Source organism: Rhincodon typus, chromosome 47 (assembly GCF_021869965.1).
Source record: "Rhincodon typus isolate 14 chromosome 47, sRhiTyp1.1, whole genome shotgun sequence".
NCBI classification, from domain to species: Eukaryota; Metazoa; Chordata; class Chondrichthyes; order Orectolobiformes; family Rhincodontidae; genus Rhincodon; species Rhincodon typus.
In genome coordinates, this window is record NC_063378.1 from 940,977 (window position 1) to 958,674 (window position 17,698).

The following is a 17,698-nucleotide window of genomic DNA, read 5'->3' on the forward strand; positions in this document are numbered from 1 at the left end:
CCCTCCCCCTACCGCATCCCAAAACCAGCCCAGCTCGTCCCCGCCTCCCTAACCTGTTCTTCCTCCCACCTATCCCCTCCTCCCACCTCAAGCCGCACCCCCATCTCCTACCTACTAATCTCATCCCGCCCCTTTGACCTGTCTGTCCTCCCTGGACTGACCTATCTCCTCCCTACCTACCCACCTACACTCACCTTTACTGGCTCCATCCCCGCCTCTTTGACCTGTCTGTTTCCTCTCCATCTATCTTCTCCTCTATCCATCTCTCCCTCTCTCCCTATTTATTTCAGAACCCCCTTCCCCTCCCCCATTTCTGATGAAGGGTCGAGGCCCAAAACGTCAGCCTTCCTGCTCCTGTGATGCTTTTGGCCTGCTGTGTTCATCCAGCTTTACACCTTGTTATCTCAGATTCTCCAGCATCTGCAGTTCCTACTATCTCAGAAAGGTAAATGCATTGTTAGCATTCATTTCGAGGGAGTTGGAATACAAGAGCAGAGATGTACTGCTGAGACTATAAGGCGCTGGTCAGGCCGCATTTGGAATATTGTGAGCAGTTTCACTGGTTTTCATAAGGGACCACAGTTAAAGATGCTATCAAAATGCAATTTTTAAAGTCATGGTTCTTAAAGGCATGCCTCAATTTTGCATTTCTCTTAATCAATTTTACTGACATCAAGCAGCCCCCTCCAAGTTGCCAGTGACATCTCTGCATGCGAATCCTTTCTTGTGTTAAAAAAGGCTAAAAGCAGTTGGGCAAGATAAGAGGTGGGGGGGGGGAACAAAATTGTTGGAGACAGGGATTTCCGCAGTTGGGTAAAGAAAATTACCAGGAGAGGGCAAATCCACAATGTAATGGTCAACTTTGTGTCAAAGTTCAATGTCAGAAACCAAAATGTCCACCATCACATGGAGAAACATCCCCTTGATAGCAAACAGATTGAAAAGAAATTTCAGATGCCTTTCATAATTGGTATGTCATTTAATGTTCCCTGCAGAGCATTGTCATAAAAATTCTAAAATATAGTACCCCCAAGCTCTTTCTCCCAGGACAGGGAAGTCCTCAACTGGACAGCATAGGTGTAAGGTGAGAGGGGAGTGATTTAAAAAGGACCTAAGGGGCAAATTTCTCGCACAGAGTGTTTATGGAACAAGCTGCCAGAGGAAATGGTGGAGGAGGCTACAATTACAACATTCAACTCCCCCTCCAGGTACATGGATAGGAAAGGTTTAGTGGGAAATGGGCCAAATGGGAAACCTGGTTGGCATGGATGAGTAGGGCTGAAGGGCCTGTTTCCGTGGTGGATATCTCTACGACTCTGTGACTCTATAATCCGCCATTGAATGTTTAGCAATGGCTTGTTTCTGTCACACCAGTTGATTTAAAATAAAAACTTTCTCATATGAAATATAAAAGAGACACTGTCCAGTGCTGTTACATCCCTCCTGACCAGTTACATTGCCCTTTTCAATAAGTTACCTTTCTTGATAATTATAAGGCACAGCACCACAATGATCACAACAGCACATCCCAGTCCGACGTAGAGATATAATCTCATCTGTGCATCTGTGCAGTGCAAAAGAATGAGAGTCACATTGATGAACAGCAAAGAAACATCAACATGCCTGACTGGAGAATAATACACACCCTGAAGCATCAGATGGTCCCTTTTTAACACATGTTCTGACTTAATCAATAAATATAGCCAATGGACATTTAAAGGCCTTGCACAACTTATGTTCCCGAGATTTGAGTCAGAGCGAGTATCTGGTATGTCCCATAATGCTCACCATGTCTAGGTACAGAGGGAAATTTCCCAGGATGTTGTTTTGGGGGCTGGAGAGTTTCAGTGATAGTGAGAGATTGGGTAGACTAGGATCGTTTTCCTCAGAGCAGAGGAGATTGAGAGGGGGACATGATTGAAATGTATAAAATGATGAGGTGTATAGATAAGGTAGACAGGAAGAAACTTTTCACCCTTGATGGGCTGAAGTATGATTCGGAGGCAGAAGGCCAGAGATTGAAGGTAAGGGGCAGGAGGTTTAGAGGAGATGCAAGGACTTTTGTTAATACCCAGAAGGCAATGGAGCATGTGGAACTTCAGTCTCTGTAAGGGTGGGAGAGGCAGAAACCCTCATCACGTTGAAGAATGATTTAGATGTGCACTTACAATGCCAAGGCAAACAGGCTATGGGCTGGCCAGTGGGATGAGAGAATAGTTATTTTTGACTAGTACAGATTCAATGGGCAGAAGTGCCTCTGTGTCTCTATGACATGCAATTTCACAACTCCCACTCACATCCAATATTGTCGGAAAGCATTCCCTGGTTATGCCCACTGTTTGTTATTTTAATTATTTCTGCCCCTCTGGTGGATAATCTTGTAGAAATTTTCACTGCTCCAACAAATTCACAAATATGCATCTTTCCTTCCAATTCAAAAGCAACTGAGGAATGTTTGCTGGAAATCAGAGACCTGAATGGTCGAATGGTCATGTTTGACAATGCATAGACAGCTCTCTGTCAAAGCTTAGACATTATATCCTATTGATCAATGTCAGTACTATCTGTCATTGTTTGTGAAACAAGATGAAGTCAGCCAATTCAGAAAAAGATAGATGACTACCAGAGAAGGGGCTTATAAAATATAGGAGGCCTGGTTAGTACATTTGCTGATGACACCAAAACTGAAAATGAGTGGACAGTGAAGGAAGTTATCTCAGAGTACAACGGGACCTTGATCAGATGTGAGATGGTCCAAGGTCTGGCAGACAGAGTTTAATTTAGATAAATGTGAGGTGTTGCATTTTGGTAAGAAACACCAGAGCAGGACTTACACATCTAATAGTATGTCCTGGGGTTTTTTTGCCAAACGAAGGGAGCTTGGGGTGCAGGCTCATAGTTCCTTGAGGCTGAAGTTACAGGTAGACAAGGAGGTGAAGAAGGCATTTGATACGCTTGCCTTCATTGGTCAGTGCATTGAGTATAGGAGTTGAGATATATTGCAGCTGTAGGGAACATTGGTTAGGTGACTTTAGGAATACTGCATTCATTTCTGGTTGCCCTGCTACAGAAAATATGTTGTTAAACTTGAAAGGGTTCAGAAAAGATTTGCAAGGATGCTACCAGCGTTGGAAGGTTTGAGCAATGGGGAGAGGTTGAATAGACTGGGGCTATTTTCTCTGGAGCTTCAGGGGCTGAGGGTTGACCTAATAGAGATTTATAATATCATGAGGGGCATGGATGGGGTGAATAGCCAAGAACTACACCCCAGGGTAGGCAAGTCCAAAACTAAAGGGCATAGGTTTAAAGTGAGAGTGGAATGGTTTGAAAGGGAGCTCAGGTGTAGTTTTTTCATGCAGAGGGCAGTGCATGTATGGAATGAATTGCCAGAGGAAGTGGTGGAGGCTGGTTCAACTGCAAATTTAAAAGGCACCTGGATGGGTACATAGGTAGGAAGTGTTTTGAGGGATATGGGCCAAATGCTGGCAAATGGGACTTGATTAATTTAGGATATTGGGTTGGCAAGGTCAAGTTGGACAGTGCTGTACATCTCTATGACTCTATTCATACACTCAGATCTTTGATCAAATTGTAACAATTTGAAACGCAGGGATAAGACAAGCTTAAAACATGAAGCACCATTAATCATTGAATAGCCTTTCTGTAAATATCAATTGGATGAAATTAAGCTGGCATTTCTTATTAGCTGTATAAATTTATGAAAATGAGGAAGACTTTGAGACACAAGAACATGTAATTACCTTTTGATGTGTGACCCTCCTTTCCTTTCATCACAACTGCAACAGATTGGCTGGATGGGGAAATGATAAAACGTCCATTAACCTCTGTTTGATATTGACAACTGTAGTTTCCAAAAGAAGTCTGTTCATGGGCATTGATGGTAAAGACCGCTGTATCTTCAATACCAGACACATGACGTTCGTGTGTAAGATAATTCCTCTGACTGTGGTACAGGTAGAATATTCCTCCTCTGGGGCGAATATCACCTTTGCAGGAAATCACGACATAGTCCCCACTTGAATTGGAACCGTAATCTGAGAGCACTTGGATCGTCGGTTTGGAGAGTTCATCTGTTACATCATGTTAAAATAAAGCTTTTTACAAAAACATTTGCATATCTTTTTTAAAGCAAGATGCTTGAAAGGAGGAAGGTGCAGAAGAAAACAATTGCAAAGTCCGGCGGGAGATCTTAACAGCAACAATTCTCAAATCAAATATATAGCATGTTATGATCTAATATGTCATGTAAAAGTAATAATAACTTAAATGATATCATTCTATACCATACTTTAACACAACACAATGCCGTGTCAATCTTGAGTGAAATACATTTTCCTTAATTACAAGAAATGCATTGTGTGGGGGTATTATCATAAATACTTCAAACTTTATGGCAGCGATATATTACAATATAATACCAGACAGCTCCACCCAAGCACACAGGATCACTGGGACATGGGAGTGTGCTGGCTCCATACTATTCTACTGAACGACCCCGGGACAGGGAAAGAGTTTGCATATGCCTCGCTGGTCGTATATGTCCTTCCTTTGCCTAATTAACGATTACACTAAATTGATATCGCTGTTTCTCAATAAACTCTCAGAAAATTGGTACAAATGGCCAACTGCCTGTATTCAGTGACTGTGATCACAAACCCCCGTAAAATCCAATATTGATCACTTTGAAATGAGCCGTACTGAGACTGATGTTGGGGCCCATCAATTTAGTGATTGCTGACAGCGTTCTGCATCCTACCCCATGCAGAAGTGAAGGGTGCACTTGATGGTGTATACAATGCTACAGACAGCCTTGAGATGGAATATCCTGAGGCCTTGTTCATTGTAGTCAATGATTTCAACCAGGCCAACCTCAAGAACATATGACTAAAGTATCAACAATACCCTGTTGTACCTGAGGGCTGAGCATCCTTGGCCATTGCCGTACAATCATTAAAGATGCCAACCGCTCCATCCTCCGTCTGCATTTGGAAAATCAGATCACAACACTGTGCTCCACCTCCCGGTTTACAAGCATGAGGACACAGTACACAAAGCTGTGCAATGTTGATCTGAAGCAATGGAAGGCCTTCTATGGAATTGCTTACAGTCAGTGGACTGGTCCATATTCAAAGAACTCAGCTACCAGCATAAATGAGCATGCCATGACTGTTACAGACTTCATCAGTAAGTGTGTAGAAGACCGTGTGCCAAAGAGGTTAATTGGAATCTTTCCCAAACAGAAACCATGGATGAACTAGGAGATCCAGTCTGTACTGAAGTCCAGATCTGAGGCATTCAAGTCAGGCAGCCCTGACATACAGGCAATCTAAGTGCAACTTTCGTGAGACCATCAGAGATACCAACAGCCAATACCATGCTAAGCTCGAGGCGCAGGCCAAATACATGGACATCGTTCATTGTAGCAACGCTTATACAACATAACGGGCTACAAAGTGAAGCCGAACAGAATTGCGGGCAACAGCACATCTCGATGTAATCGAGCACAATGCATTCTACATTTGCTTTGAGCAGATGTCAGATATCCCAACAGTCTCGAATGCACCTGTACCCACGGTCACCTCTGCAGACATTAGATTCACTTTCTTGAGTGTGAACCCACAAGAAATGACTGGCACAGATGGAGACCCCACTGTGCCCAATGATCCTGTGCGGGCTAGCTCATGGGAATATTTGCTGAGTTTTTTAACCTCTCCTTCCTATGACGTGAGGCTCCCATTGCTTCAAGAAGCCACCATCATCCCGTTGCCAAAGAACAATCATGCAGCATGTGTCAATAACTATCACCTGGTGGCTCTGACCTCCATAATTATGAAGTGCTTTGAGAGGTTGGTTATGGCTGACATCAACTCCAGCCTACCAATTCCCTTGCTCCTTTACAGTTCACATACTCATGCAACAGGTCCACAGCAGACACCATCCCCCTGGCCCCACTCATCCCTGGAACATCTGGATAACAAGGATACCTACACCTGGGTCCTATTTATTGAATATAGTTCCACCTTCAACACCATAATTCCAAACAAACTCATCTCTCAACTCTGAGACCTAAGTCTTGGCCTCCCCCTCTGTAATTAGATCCTTGACTTCCTGATCCAGAGACTGCAACAGTCGGAATAGTGACAACATTTCCTCCACCATAATCCTCAACACCAGTGCATACTCAGCCTCCTGCTATACTCCTTATACACTCATGACTGTGTGGCCAAATTCTGTCCCAAATCCATTTTGAATTTTGCTGATGACACCACTGTTGCAGGTTGGAAATGAAACAATGGTGAGATAGAATACAGGAAGGAGATTATGTGCAAGGTGTAAAGACAGAAATCTCTCCATCAACATCCATTCAAAATGTAGGACCCGGATATTGACATCAGGAAGTGGAGTGGAGGGCACCCCCCTGTCTGCATCAATGGTGCTGAGGTGGAGATGGTCGAGAATATCAAGTTTGTGCCAGTGATGACCACTAACCATCTGACCTGGTCCACACACATCGATGCAACCATCAAGAAAGCACAATATCTCTACTTCCTCAGGAGGTTAAGGAAATTCAGTTTTTCTAGAAGGACTCATCAGTGTTTAAGGATGTACCATAGAAAGCATCACAGCGCAGTATGACAACTGCTTTTCCCAAGGCTGCAAGAAACTACAGAGAGTTGTGAACACAGCCTAGGGCGTCATGCAAGCCAGCTTTCATTGACTCCATCTACACTTCCCACTGCCTTGGGAAAACAGCCAACATAATCAAAGAGCCATCCCAACCTGGTTCTACTCTACTTCACCATCTTCCAATCAGGCAGAATATGTAGAAGTTTGAATACACCTACAAACAGATACAAGAACAGCTTCTTCCCCACTGTTATAAGACATTTGAACAGACCTCTTAAATGTTAATTCTGATCTCTCTCTCTGCACTTTGTCTATGCCTCTAACACTGCATAATGCACTCTGTTCTGCTACCCTGATGCACTTTGTATTGGACAAACTGTTTGTATATCACATAAAACAACATTTTTCACTGTGTATTGGTACATGTGAAAACAGTAAAACAACAAATTCAGGGAGAAACGGGTTTAATGACATACCTCCGACACGTATCTGAATGGGGTCAGTCATTCCTGATCTTCTCCATGTTCCATTCTCCAACTGTAAGAAACATTCACACTTGTAACTTGTTTTACCTCTCCTTAAATATTCCAACGGAAATGATGTTTCACATTGTCCTTCAGAAAGTTCTGCTTCCCTGCATTTGGAATTGTAGCACGAGTGTATACTTGTGACTGGACATTGACAGCTGCAGCTCAGCGATGTTGACTCTCCTCCTAAAAACACCCCATACGAAGGACTCAGAGACACAACCGGCTTCGGAAAATCCTCTGAGAAATACAATTAAAGCATTTTACAATCATAATATGTTTAATCAAGATGGCTGAACATTTACAAGAAGCTGACTTTATGTGCACTTTACTGTGCAAAGATTACACAGTGATATGGACTCAGTTTCAGATGCTATTGTCTGACAGTATTGAATTCTGAAAATAAATTCCACTGTTTGAAATTCATGAAGGTGTATAGGGATAATTGCCCTTATTAGCCAGGAGTTTAAGAGCAGGGAGGTGATTCTGGGACTGTATAAAACGTTGGTTAGGCCACAAAGTGCGAGTATTGTGTGTAGTTGTGGAATCCACATTATCAGAAGGATGTGATAGCACTGGGAGAGGGTGCAGAGGGAGAGTTACCAGGATGTTGTCTTGGGGGCTGGAGAGTTTCAATGATGAAGAGGAATTGGACAGACTGGGGTTGTTTTCCTTAAAGCAAAGGAGAATGAGGGGGGTCATCATTGAGATTTATAAACTGATGAGGGACATAGGGACTGATGGTGGACAGGACGAAATATTTCCCTTTGATGGAAGGGTCAATGACCAAGATGGGACATAGATTGGAGGTAAGGGGCAGGAGGTTTAGAGGGGCTGTGAGGAAAAATGTTTTCACCCAGAGGGTGATGGGGATTCTGGAACTCCCTGCCTGTAAGTGTGGGAGAGGCAGAAACCCTCATCATATTGAAGAAAGATTTAGATATGCATTTGCAATGCCAAGACTATGGGCCGAGTGCTGGGAAAATGGGAGAAGAGAACAGTGAGGTGGTTGTTTTTGGCTGGAGCAGATCTGAGTGGCTGATGGGCCTTTGGTTGTGTTTCAGATCTCTTGGAATATACGACTCTAACGTTTATAACTTTTTTATTAATCTTTTGGTGGCCATAACACTTTTAAGCAACAGAACCTCATAATGCAACCTTGGCCATTTTAAACATTGTAATTCTCACTCTATTACTTATGTATACTGCTGGGAAATATAATCAGCCAACCTGTGGCACTTCATGACAGACAGAAGAAAAAAGAGATGTGAGAAGATTAGCTTTCACAATGATGTCTGTAAAACTGTACCCAAATTCAGCAGCAGGTTTGTTGAAACTGTTTCTCATCAACTGACCTGATAATTGAGTGGCAAAGTGTTAACAAAGTTGATTTTATGTCAATGAATTCAATTGTATTTTAAATTCTCATACTCACGTATGTCCTGCATTTCGACCAGCACGTGGGAATGAACTAGTGGGAAACGATAAAGGAATTGATGAATATTAATGTTTTCATTTTTACAAATCTGGAGACACACATAACTGCAAATTTCTCTTGTGACACATTTGGATGGTGGGGGCGTGAGAAGGGAGTGTAATATTTTTGCAAGATGGGGAACACAGTATAAATTGGTAGATGCTCGTTAAAGATGCTTTTAGTTGAGTTGCAACAGGCATTACTTCAGACGGTTTTGGTGACATGTTGATTTGAATGCCTTGGATGAACATACTAGAAGTCTTCAGGCTTTGAGGTTAAGGGCTGATTATATAAAAAATATGTTAGTGTAACGTTGTACGTACCTATCTCATCACCACTCTCCCAGGACAGTCTGCATTAAGAAGGAACAGACAAAAGCAAAAGGGACTTGGGCTAGCTCACAAAATATGGAAAATGGAAATGTATTAGCCGGAGGAAATGCGATTGAAGGAAAAAAATGTTAATCATTTTGGGTACAGATAGGAAACAGCAAGGGGAAACAAGCGTTGATGTGTATTTTTTATAAAGCATCAAATTTATACTACAAAATTTGGGCATGCTACAATCAAGAGCTGAGTGGTGCATTTAATGTAGGTAATAAAGTAATAACAGCAATTTCAATTTGCATGTAGACTCAATCAATGAAGTCATTATTGATGTGGTGGAGGATGAATTCCTATTGTGTGTACAAAATGTTTTCCTGGACTATTACATTGTGGCAACACTCTGGGATTGTACCAGGTTGGATTTAATATTTTGCAATGAGAAAAGGTTAAATTAATACCTGTTCTTTGGATGAGTCTGTGGGAAACAGTGACCACAATGTCATAAAATTTTGGGAAACAGTGACCGTAATATCACACAATTTTGTTTTAGATTGAATGCAGCATTATTCATCCAAAAGCTGAACAAAGGAACAGGTCGTCTGGAGCCAAATTTGAAAATAAAGAAAAATAATCAATAAGACACAAGCAAAGTTGTAAACTTTAGGTTCCACAACAAATGGCCATTCATGTAACATACAAACATTCAATGGGAATGGTGGATTTATCAAGGTTCTTGATAGATATCTAAATTTCATGAGTTGAAAGCAAGCAGATGATCAGACTGCCAGAAACATTGAGAAGCCTGAGATTGGGAATAATTTAGGACCCAGTGTAAAAAAAAACAAGAACAAAAACCAAGAGAAATGCGGATGCTGTAAATCAGAAACAAAAACAAAGTTGCTGGAAAAGCTCAGCAGGTCTGGCAGCATCTGTGGAGGAGAAAACAGAGTTAACGTTTCGGGTCCGGTGACCCTTCCTCAGAACTTGTAAAGAAAACAAGAAACTGTTACAGAGGAGGAAAACAATACAAATTCAAGCAAGTGATGAATACAAAAATGGACAGTAAAGGTTTTAATGATATAATGAAGGGAAAACAATTGGACACCATAAACGTGGATCCATCTCAGGCAAGGATAGGAAACATTACACTAGTGAACAGGAAAGTACATTTGTTGGTCTTGCACAAGGCCATAGAGACCATAAGAAATAAGAACAGGCATAGGCCATTCAAACTCCCAAGCCTGCACTACTAATCAATTGGATCATAGTTGATCCGACATTCCTCAGGTCTACTTTCTTGCCCTTTCACTGTAACACTTCATTCCTCTATGGAGAAAGAATTTATCTGTTTCAACCATAAATATACCCAAAGTCTCTGCCCCCACACAGCAGTCTGCAGTTCCAAATACTTGCAAAATTCTCTGAGAGTAGAAATGCCTCCATATCTCTTTATTTCAACCCCTTTATTCTGAGACTATGCCCTCTGACCCTAGACTCTCACACAAGGAGAAACATCCTCTCAAGCTTTTTCAGAAAGCTTTTCATAAGATGCCACACTGGATATCAACAAATCTAAGTACGGCTCATTGGACTGGATGGATTCAATAGATTGGTTTGGGAATTGATACAGTCAATCTCCTTAAGAATTCTGCATTGTTTAATGAGATTACCTCTCATTCTCCTAAACTCCAGTGAGTTGAGCCCCAACCTGTTTAACTTTCAAGGAAAATGATCCAGGTGAAAACTGTGCAGAACAGTACAATGCACTGAAGAAATTGCAGAAAATAAATAAATAGATAAATTTTGCAAAAAATAAATACAATAAGTAAAATGGTAGTTGATACAAAAAGTTGCAGAGAGAAGTTTCTTAAATATCTTCAGGCTGTTGAAGTTAATGCCAGGGGAGTGAAGAAATGTGCAATACAACAAATTGCTACATTGTTGGCTATCTTTCGAAACTCTGTCATGCTGACTTGAGGGTATCCAAGATAACCTCTTAACTAATGAGGAAAAGGTGTCAATAGTGTCCTTTGTCAGCTTGACGACCACAACAGAGAACAGGTAACCGAGCATGGAGTGAAGAATGGCAAAATTGCACAGCGCTGACATGGGTGTATTAAATAGGAGCCCTGCTTGACAAAATGGTTGGAGCATTTTGAGGTCACTCCTTGCAGCATCAGTAAACAGGAAACAGAGAATTAACTAGGTTTTAAGAAAGCTTTTCATAAGATCCCACACAGGATGTCAACTCAGCTCATAGGACTGGGTGGAATGACTAATATGATTTAGCAATTGCTCAATATAGATTAAGCAGAGACGAGGAATGAATGAATCATTCTCAGGAGACAAGCTTTCCTCAACTTTTATAAATGATTTGGGTGACGGGGCAAATGTTACTAATTCCAAAATTGTTGCAGAAGTAGGCCAGTCGGCCCCGATGCCTGCTCCCCATTCAATAGGATCATGGATAAAGGAGTGGTGCAGGAAAGAGGGGTTCCTTCTCATGGGATACTGGCATCTGTAATGGACAGGAGGGATCTGTCCCACTGTGATATTCCCCACCTGAACCGAGATTGTGAAAAGGGTAAATAGGCTGGTCAACAGGACTTTAAACTAGAAAGTAAGGGGGAAGGGAAGTGTACAACCTAACCCTAACCCCAGTGGGGAAAAAAGCAACAGGCTAACATCTGTAGGGGTAGATTCCAGTGTGTGGAAAAATATAAAAAAATTGATAGGAGAGGAGCACTCAGGAGAGGTTATTAAAGTCTCCAGCACAGTCTCAAATAGGACAGTATTTGGAAAGGGTTAGAAATCAACCTTCAAGCACACTGGATAAACGACTGATAGTGAGAAGAGGGGTGGTTAATACAGGACTGAAGTTGTTATATTTGAATGCACGCAGTATAACAAAGAAGGCAACTGCGCTTGTGGCGCAGATCGAAATTGGCAGATATGACACGGTGGGCATCATGGAGACATGGCTGCAAGGGGATCAGGATTGGGAGCCGAATATCCAAGGATATGTATCTTATTGAAAAGATAGACACGTGAGCAGAGGGAGTGGCATTGCCTAATTGGTGAGAAATGGAATTAAATCAACAGTAAGAAATGAAGTGTGATGGTGTAGAATCTGTGTGGGTAGATTTGAAGAACCACAGAGGTGAAAAAAACATAGTTGGAATAATGTTCAGGCCTTCAAACAGTAGTGAGGAGCTGGGTCGCGAGATACACCAGGAGATCGAAAAGGTGTGTAAGAAAGGCAAAGTTACGGTAATCATGGGGGATTTCAATATGCAGGTGGACTGGGAAAATCATGTTAGTAGTGGATTGCAAGAAAAGGAATTTGTGGAATGCCTATGAAATGGCTTTTGGAAGCAGCTTGTGGTGGACCCCACTGGGGAACAGGCAATACTGGATTTAGTGCTGTGCAATGAGGCAGACTTGACAAGGGAACTTAAGGTAAAGGAATTCTTCGGAGGCAGTGATCATAGTATGATTGAATTTACACCGCACTTTGAGAGGGACAAGATAGAATCAGAGGTAATAATGTTAGAGCTGAATAAACGCAACTACAAAGGCATGAGGGAGGAGTTAGGCAGAATTGATTGAGAGAATAGCCTGGCAGGAAAGACAATGGAATGGCAATGGCAGGAGTTTCTAGGAGTAATTCAGGAGACACAGCAAAAATTCATCCTTAGGATAAAGAATCATGGTGCACAGACAATGATGCAATCATAGATGAATGAGGAAGTCAGGGATAGCATAAAAGCAAAAGGGAAAGCATATAATGTGGCGAAGGGCAGTGGGTAACCAGAGGATTTGGAAGCTTGCAAAGACCAATGGAGGGCAACAAAAAAAGAAATAAGGAGGGAGAAGATTAAATATGAGGATAAGCTAGCTAGTAATAGAAAGGAGGACTGTCAGACTTTCTTTCAATATATAAAGGGCAAAAGAGAGCGAACAGTGGACAATGTACCACTGGAAAATGACACTGGAGAGATAGTAGTGGGGAAGAAGGAAATGTCTGAGGAACTGAATAATTACTTTGCATCAGTCTTCACAGTGGAAGACACGAGTAATATCCCAAAAATTCGAGAGAGTCGGGGGAGCAGAGCTGAGTATGGTGGCCATCACCAAGGAGAAGGTACTAGAAAAACAGAATGGCCTGAAGGTAGATAAGTCACCAGGACCAGATGGACTACACCCAAGAGCCCTTAAGGAGATAGCTGAAGAGATAGTGGAGGTGTTAGTGGTGATCTGTCAGGAATAGCTAGAGTCAGGGACGATCCCAGAGGACTGAAAAATCGTTAATGTGACACCTCTGTTTAAAAAGGGAGTAAGGCAAAAGACGGAAAATTACAGGATGATTAGCCTAACCTTGGTGGTGAGTAAGATTTTAGAATCCATTGTGAAGGATGAGCTTTGTGAATACTTGGAAATGCATGGTAAAATAGGGCAAAGTCAGCATGGCTTCATCAAGGGGAGTTCATGCCTGACAAATCTGTTAGAATTCTTTGAGGAAGTAACGAGCAGGGTAGACCAAGGAGAGCCAATGGATGTTATCTACCTGGACTTCAAGAAGGCCTTTGACAAGGGGCCGCACAGGAGGCTGCTGAGTAAGATCATGGCTCCATGGTGTTAGAGGCATGGTGCTAGCATGGATAGAAGACTGGCTGTCTAGAAGAAGGCAGAGAGTGGGGATAAAAGGGTCTTTCTCAGGATGGCAGCCGGTGACAAGATGTTCCACAGGGGTCAGTGCTGGGACAACAACTTTTCACTTTATGTATTAGTGATCTAGATGAAGGAACTGAGGGCATTCTGGCTAAGTTTGCAGATGATACAAAGAGGGACAGGTATTAGTAGGAGGTGGGGAGGCTGCACAGGATTTGGACAGGTTAGGAGAGTGGGCAAAAAAGTGGCAGATGGAGTACAATGTGGTAAAGTCTGGGTCATGCACTTTGGTCAGAAGAATGAAAGCATGCACTATTTTCTAAATGAGGAAAAAATTCAGAAGTCTGAAGTGCAAAGAGACTTCAGGGTACTAGTCCACTATTCCGTCAAGATAAAAAAGCTGGAAGACAAATGCAACTTTGGCATTTATTTTGAGAGGGCTTGAACATAAAAGCAGGGATGTACTTCTGAGGGTCTATAAAGCTCTGGTTATGCCACATTTGGAGTATTGTGCACAGTTTTGTATCCCATATCTCAGGAATGATGTACTGGCCTTGGAGGATGTTCAGAGGAGGTTCATGAGGATGGTCGCAGGAGTGAAAAGATTAACATATGAGGAATGTTTGAGGATTCTGAGTCGATAGTCGATGGAGTTTAGAAGGATGAGGGGGGATCTAATTGAAACTTAGAGAATATGGAATGGTCTGGGCAGAGTGGATATTGGGAAGGTGTTTCCATTGGTAGGAGAGACTGGGTTACTAGGGAATATCCTTAGAGTAAAGGGAAGATCTTTTAGAAGAGAGATAAGGAGAAACTTCTTCAGCCAGAGAGTGGTGAATCTATGGAATTCACTACCACTGAGGGCTGTGGAGGCTGGATCATTGGGTATATTTAAGATGGACACTGATAGGTTCATGGTTGTCAAGGGGATCGAGGGTTGCTGGGAGAAAGCAGGGCAATGAGGTTAAGAAACTTATCAGGCATGATTGAATGGTGGAGCAGTCTTGATGGGCTGAATGGCCTAATTCCTGCTCCTATAACTTATGATCTTCTGGTCTTATGGCTGATCCGATGCTCCTAGAGTGATAGTGATTCAAATTCAGGAATGTGAAGGCCTCAGAAATGGTTCCATGCATTTCTACCATCATCTCACTCTACGTTGCATCTCTCAGAAATATTCCCTGAGACCTGTCTGCCTCAGTTCAAATATTCTTCATCATGCCGATACATTTCCTTAGCTGTCGAGAAGTTTCAATTAATCCAAATTGTTTCAGCCTGCCCCACAGTAACATTCGCTCTCACTCTGCCCCACAATTCCTGTTTATCTTACCCGTGACCACACATCAGCATGCATTCTCCCTTCAGTCATTTAATGAATTTGTATGATCAATATGAAAATTGTGTGGTCACTTCAATGTGATAGACCTCTCTTGATAAAAAAGCAAGTCAACTCTCGTTTTATAAAAACTGGACAAAGCTCATCTGCTGGAAATTCATCAGTTTCCAAATACATCTCTCTTCCCATCCCACATGTTACTGAATCGTATTATGTCACATCACACTGTCAGGATTACTGGTCTATATAGATATCCCTTGTCATTTTCATAGAATCACTACAGTGGGGAAACAGGCCCTTCAGCCCAACAAGTCCACACTGACCCTTGGAGCATCCCACCCAGATCCATCCTGTTTAACCCACACATGCCTGAATACTACGGGCAATTTAGCATGGCCCATGGCAGGAACCAGAGGAAACCCAGGCAGAATACATAGATCCCACACAGACAGTCACCTGAGGGTGGAATTGAACCCAGGTCCCTGATGCTGTGAAGCAACAGTGCTAACCACTGAGCCACCACATGGCCCCAAACAAACTCTTGGAATCTCCCCTGCAGGGACTCGACCCCGCTCTCCCGTATGACAGATGGGGATACTGACCACTATACTACCGAGGATGGTAATTTTACTGGAGTCAGCCTTGATGAGTACACTTTTCTTCTCATTCATCTGTAAAAAATCATTACGGAGTTGAAGTTTTTCGGAATTTAACAGAACAAGGAAGGTCAATTGGACAAACACTTTAATTTTTCACTTTCATAATACGAAGCTACAATATAGTTCATTAAAAAGTTGCAGCAAGCTAAACTCTTTTGGTGGACTTCCACAACTGACCAGTTCCTGAATTATACAAAGTCACTTATTATTTAGAGTAATCTTCTCGGAGGTAAATAAACTAACTCTGAGGACCCACTACTCACCAATTGCAAGAAAGATTGAAAAAGCGAACATATTCCGAAGAAATTTCCACCCAATATTTTGGATGTCGCGATCTGCGAGTGGGTTTCATTTACCACTTGAGATTCTGACAGGTTGGAAGATAACAGTCTGTATTGAGCAAGATGAAAGAGGAACTGAGATGGTAATGCCAGTTGTCATGTGGCTTCCCAATGCAATTTCTATCGCCCACGTTTGGGTGAGTCAACTTATTTTTAAACGTCATAAAAAGATCATGTTGTTGAGCAGTCAGCGCAGAAGCAGTGTGTGGAAGTGGAAGCCTTCTGCCAGATTACACACAGAGCCTAAATTTAACTCAGTTAGCTGGACAGCTGGCTTGTAATACACAGTTAGATTAACAGCTCAGGTTCAGTTCCCACAGCCAGCTGAGGTTAATATGAAATTGCCACCTTCCCGATCTCCTTACTTGAGACCTGCAAACCTCAGGTTAAACTCACCCCAAGTCAATCACTCTTGAGAGAGTAGGACTATGGCAACATTACCATTACCCAGTGATTAGAAGCCATAAGGACCATATCAATGTCTGAAGATTACAAATACTGACTGTAAATGAAAATGCAATGTTTAATGTACACAAAGTGTGTTTGAATCCCATTCAGTTTGCACCATTGTAATTTGTCACATTTGAAATGCTGAATAACATGCTGTTGTAAATTTGAGGAACAATGTGTTTATTCACGAAAAGGAAAGCTGATTGCACATTTCACATGTTACACCTGTGTGCATACCTCTCCCTAAGACATTGATTTTTCTGAAATTAACTCATGGTCAGTAATTATTACCCGTCCCTAGTTGCCCTTAAGAAGGTGGTGCTGAGCTGCCTTCTTGAACTGCAGAATTGCAGTTAAGCTGTCACGTACAATGTGTAGTGTGTTGGAAAATGATATCCTCCTGGCTCCTTCTTGATGCTCTGTGTCGATTTATGTTTTTGTTTTAATGATACTGGCCAGAAATTTGGAATTCTGGAAATAGAACTGCATTGTCAAATCGGGTTCCGAATCAGGGGAGGATTCATTCTGTTCTAATAAATGTTAATGATAAACTGAACTTACTTTGTAATATCTCACCCGTATTGACATTATTTTAATGAAATAACTCCCTTTCACCCTTCAGTTGAATGATCAGAACACAGGCTGACTTATTCATGTTGCAGGTTTGTTCAATGCTGTTAATTCAGCTGCTTCACCAATGACCTTCCCTCCAACTTAATGTCAGATGTGGGATGTTTGCCGATGATTGCACAATGTTCAGAACCATTTGCAACTCCTCAGATACTGAAGCGGACCATTTTCAAATACAACAAGCCTTGGACAATATCCAGGCTCTGGGCTGACATGTGGCTAGAAGCATTTAAGTCACACAAATGCCAGGCACTGACCATCTCTCTCCACACACGCTGCCAGACCTGCTGAGATTCTCCAGCACTTTCTAGGTTAAAGGACAAACCTTTTAGGACTGAGATGAGCAGGAATTTATTCAGCCAGCGGGTGGTGAATTTGTGCAAATCTTGCCACAGACGGCAATAGAGGTCAAGTCATTTAGTGCCTTTGAGGCAGGCATGGACAGCTTCTTGAGTAGTCAGAGGATCAAGGGTTATAGGTTGAAGCTATAAGAATGGGGTTGAAATGTGAACAACTGAAATCTAATGAGGGAGCAGATTCGATGGCTAGAATGGCCTAATTTTGATCTCATATCTTATGGCCTTATGTTGGCCAGACCAGATAAGAACAGCAGATTTCCTTACCTGTAGGACA

The 17,698-nt window shown here is 42.1% G+C and overlaps 1 protein-coding gene across 2 annotated transcripts in view; it reads right to left on the reverse strand.

Moving 5' to 3' along the window:
- The window catches only part of LOC125487964, a 31,113-nt gene extending 15,078 nt beyond the window's left edge, over positions 1-16,035 (reverse strand). For both annotated transcript variants that reach the window (XM_048620684.1, XM_048620683.1), the window contains exons 1-5: positions 15,908-16,035; positions 8,611-8,646; positions 7,125-7,415; positions 3,762-4,091; positions 1,478-1,564 (exon numbers count right to left, since the gene is read on the reverse strand). In XM_048620684.1, the coding sequence (XP_048476641.1) occupies positions 1,478-1,564; positions 3,762-4,091; positions 7,125-7,415; positions 8,611-8,646; positions 15,908-15,938 (775 nt within the window). In that variant the 5' untranslated portion in view covers positions 15,939-16,035. The remainder of the gene's footprint in view (positions 1-1,477; positions 1,565-3,761; positions 4,092-7,124; positions 7,416-8,610; positions 8,647-15,907) is intronic.
- Positions 16,036-17,698: the final 1,663 nt, after the last annotated feature.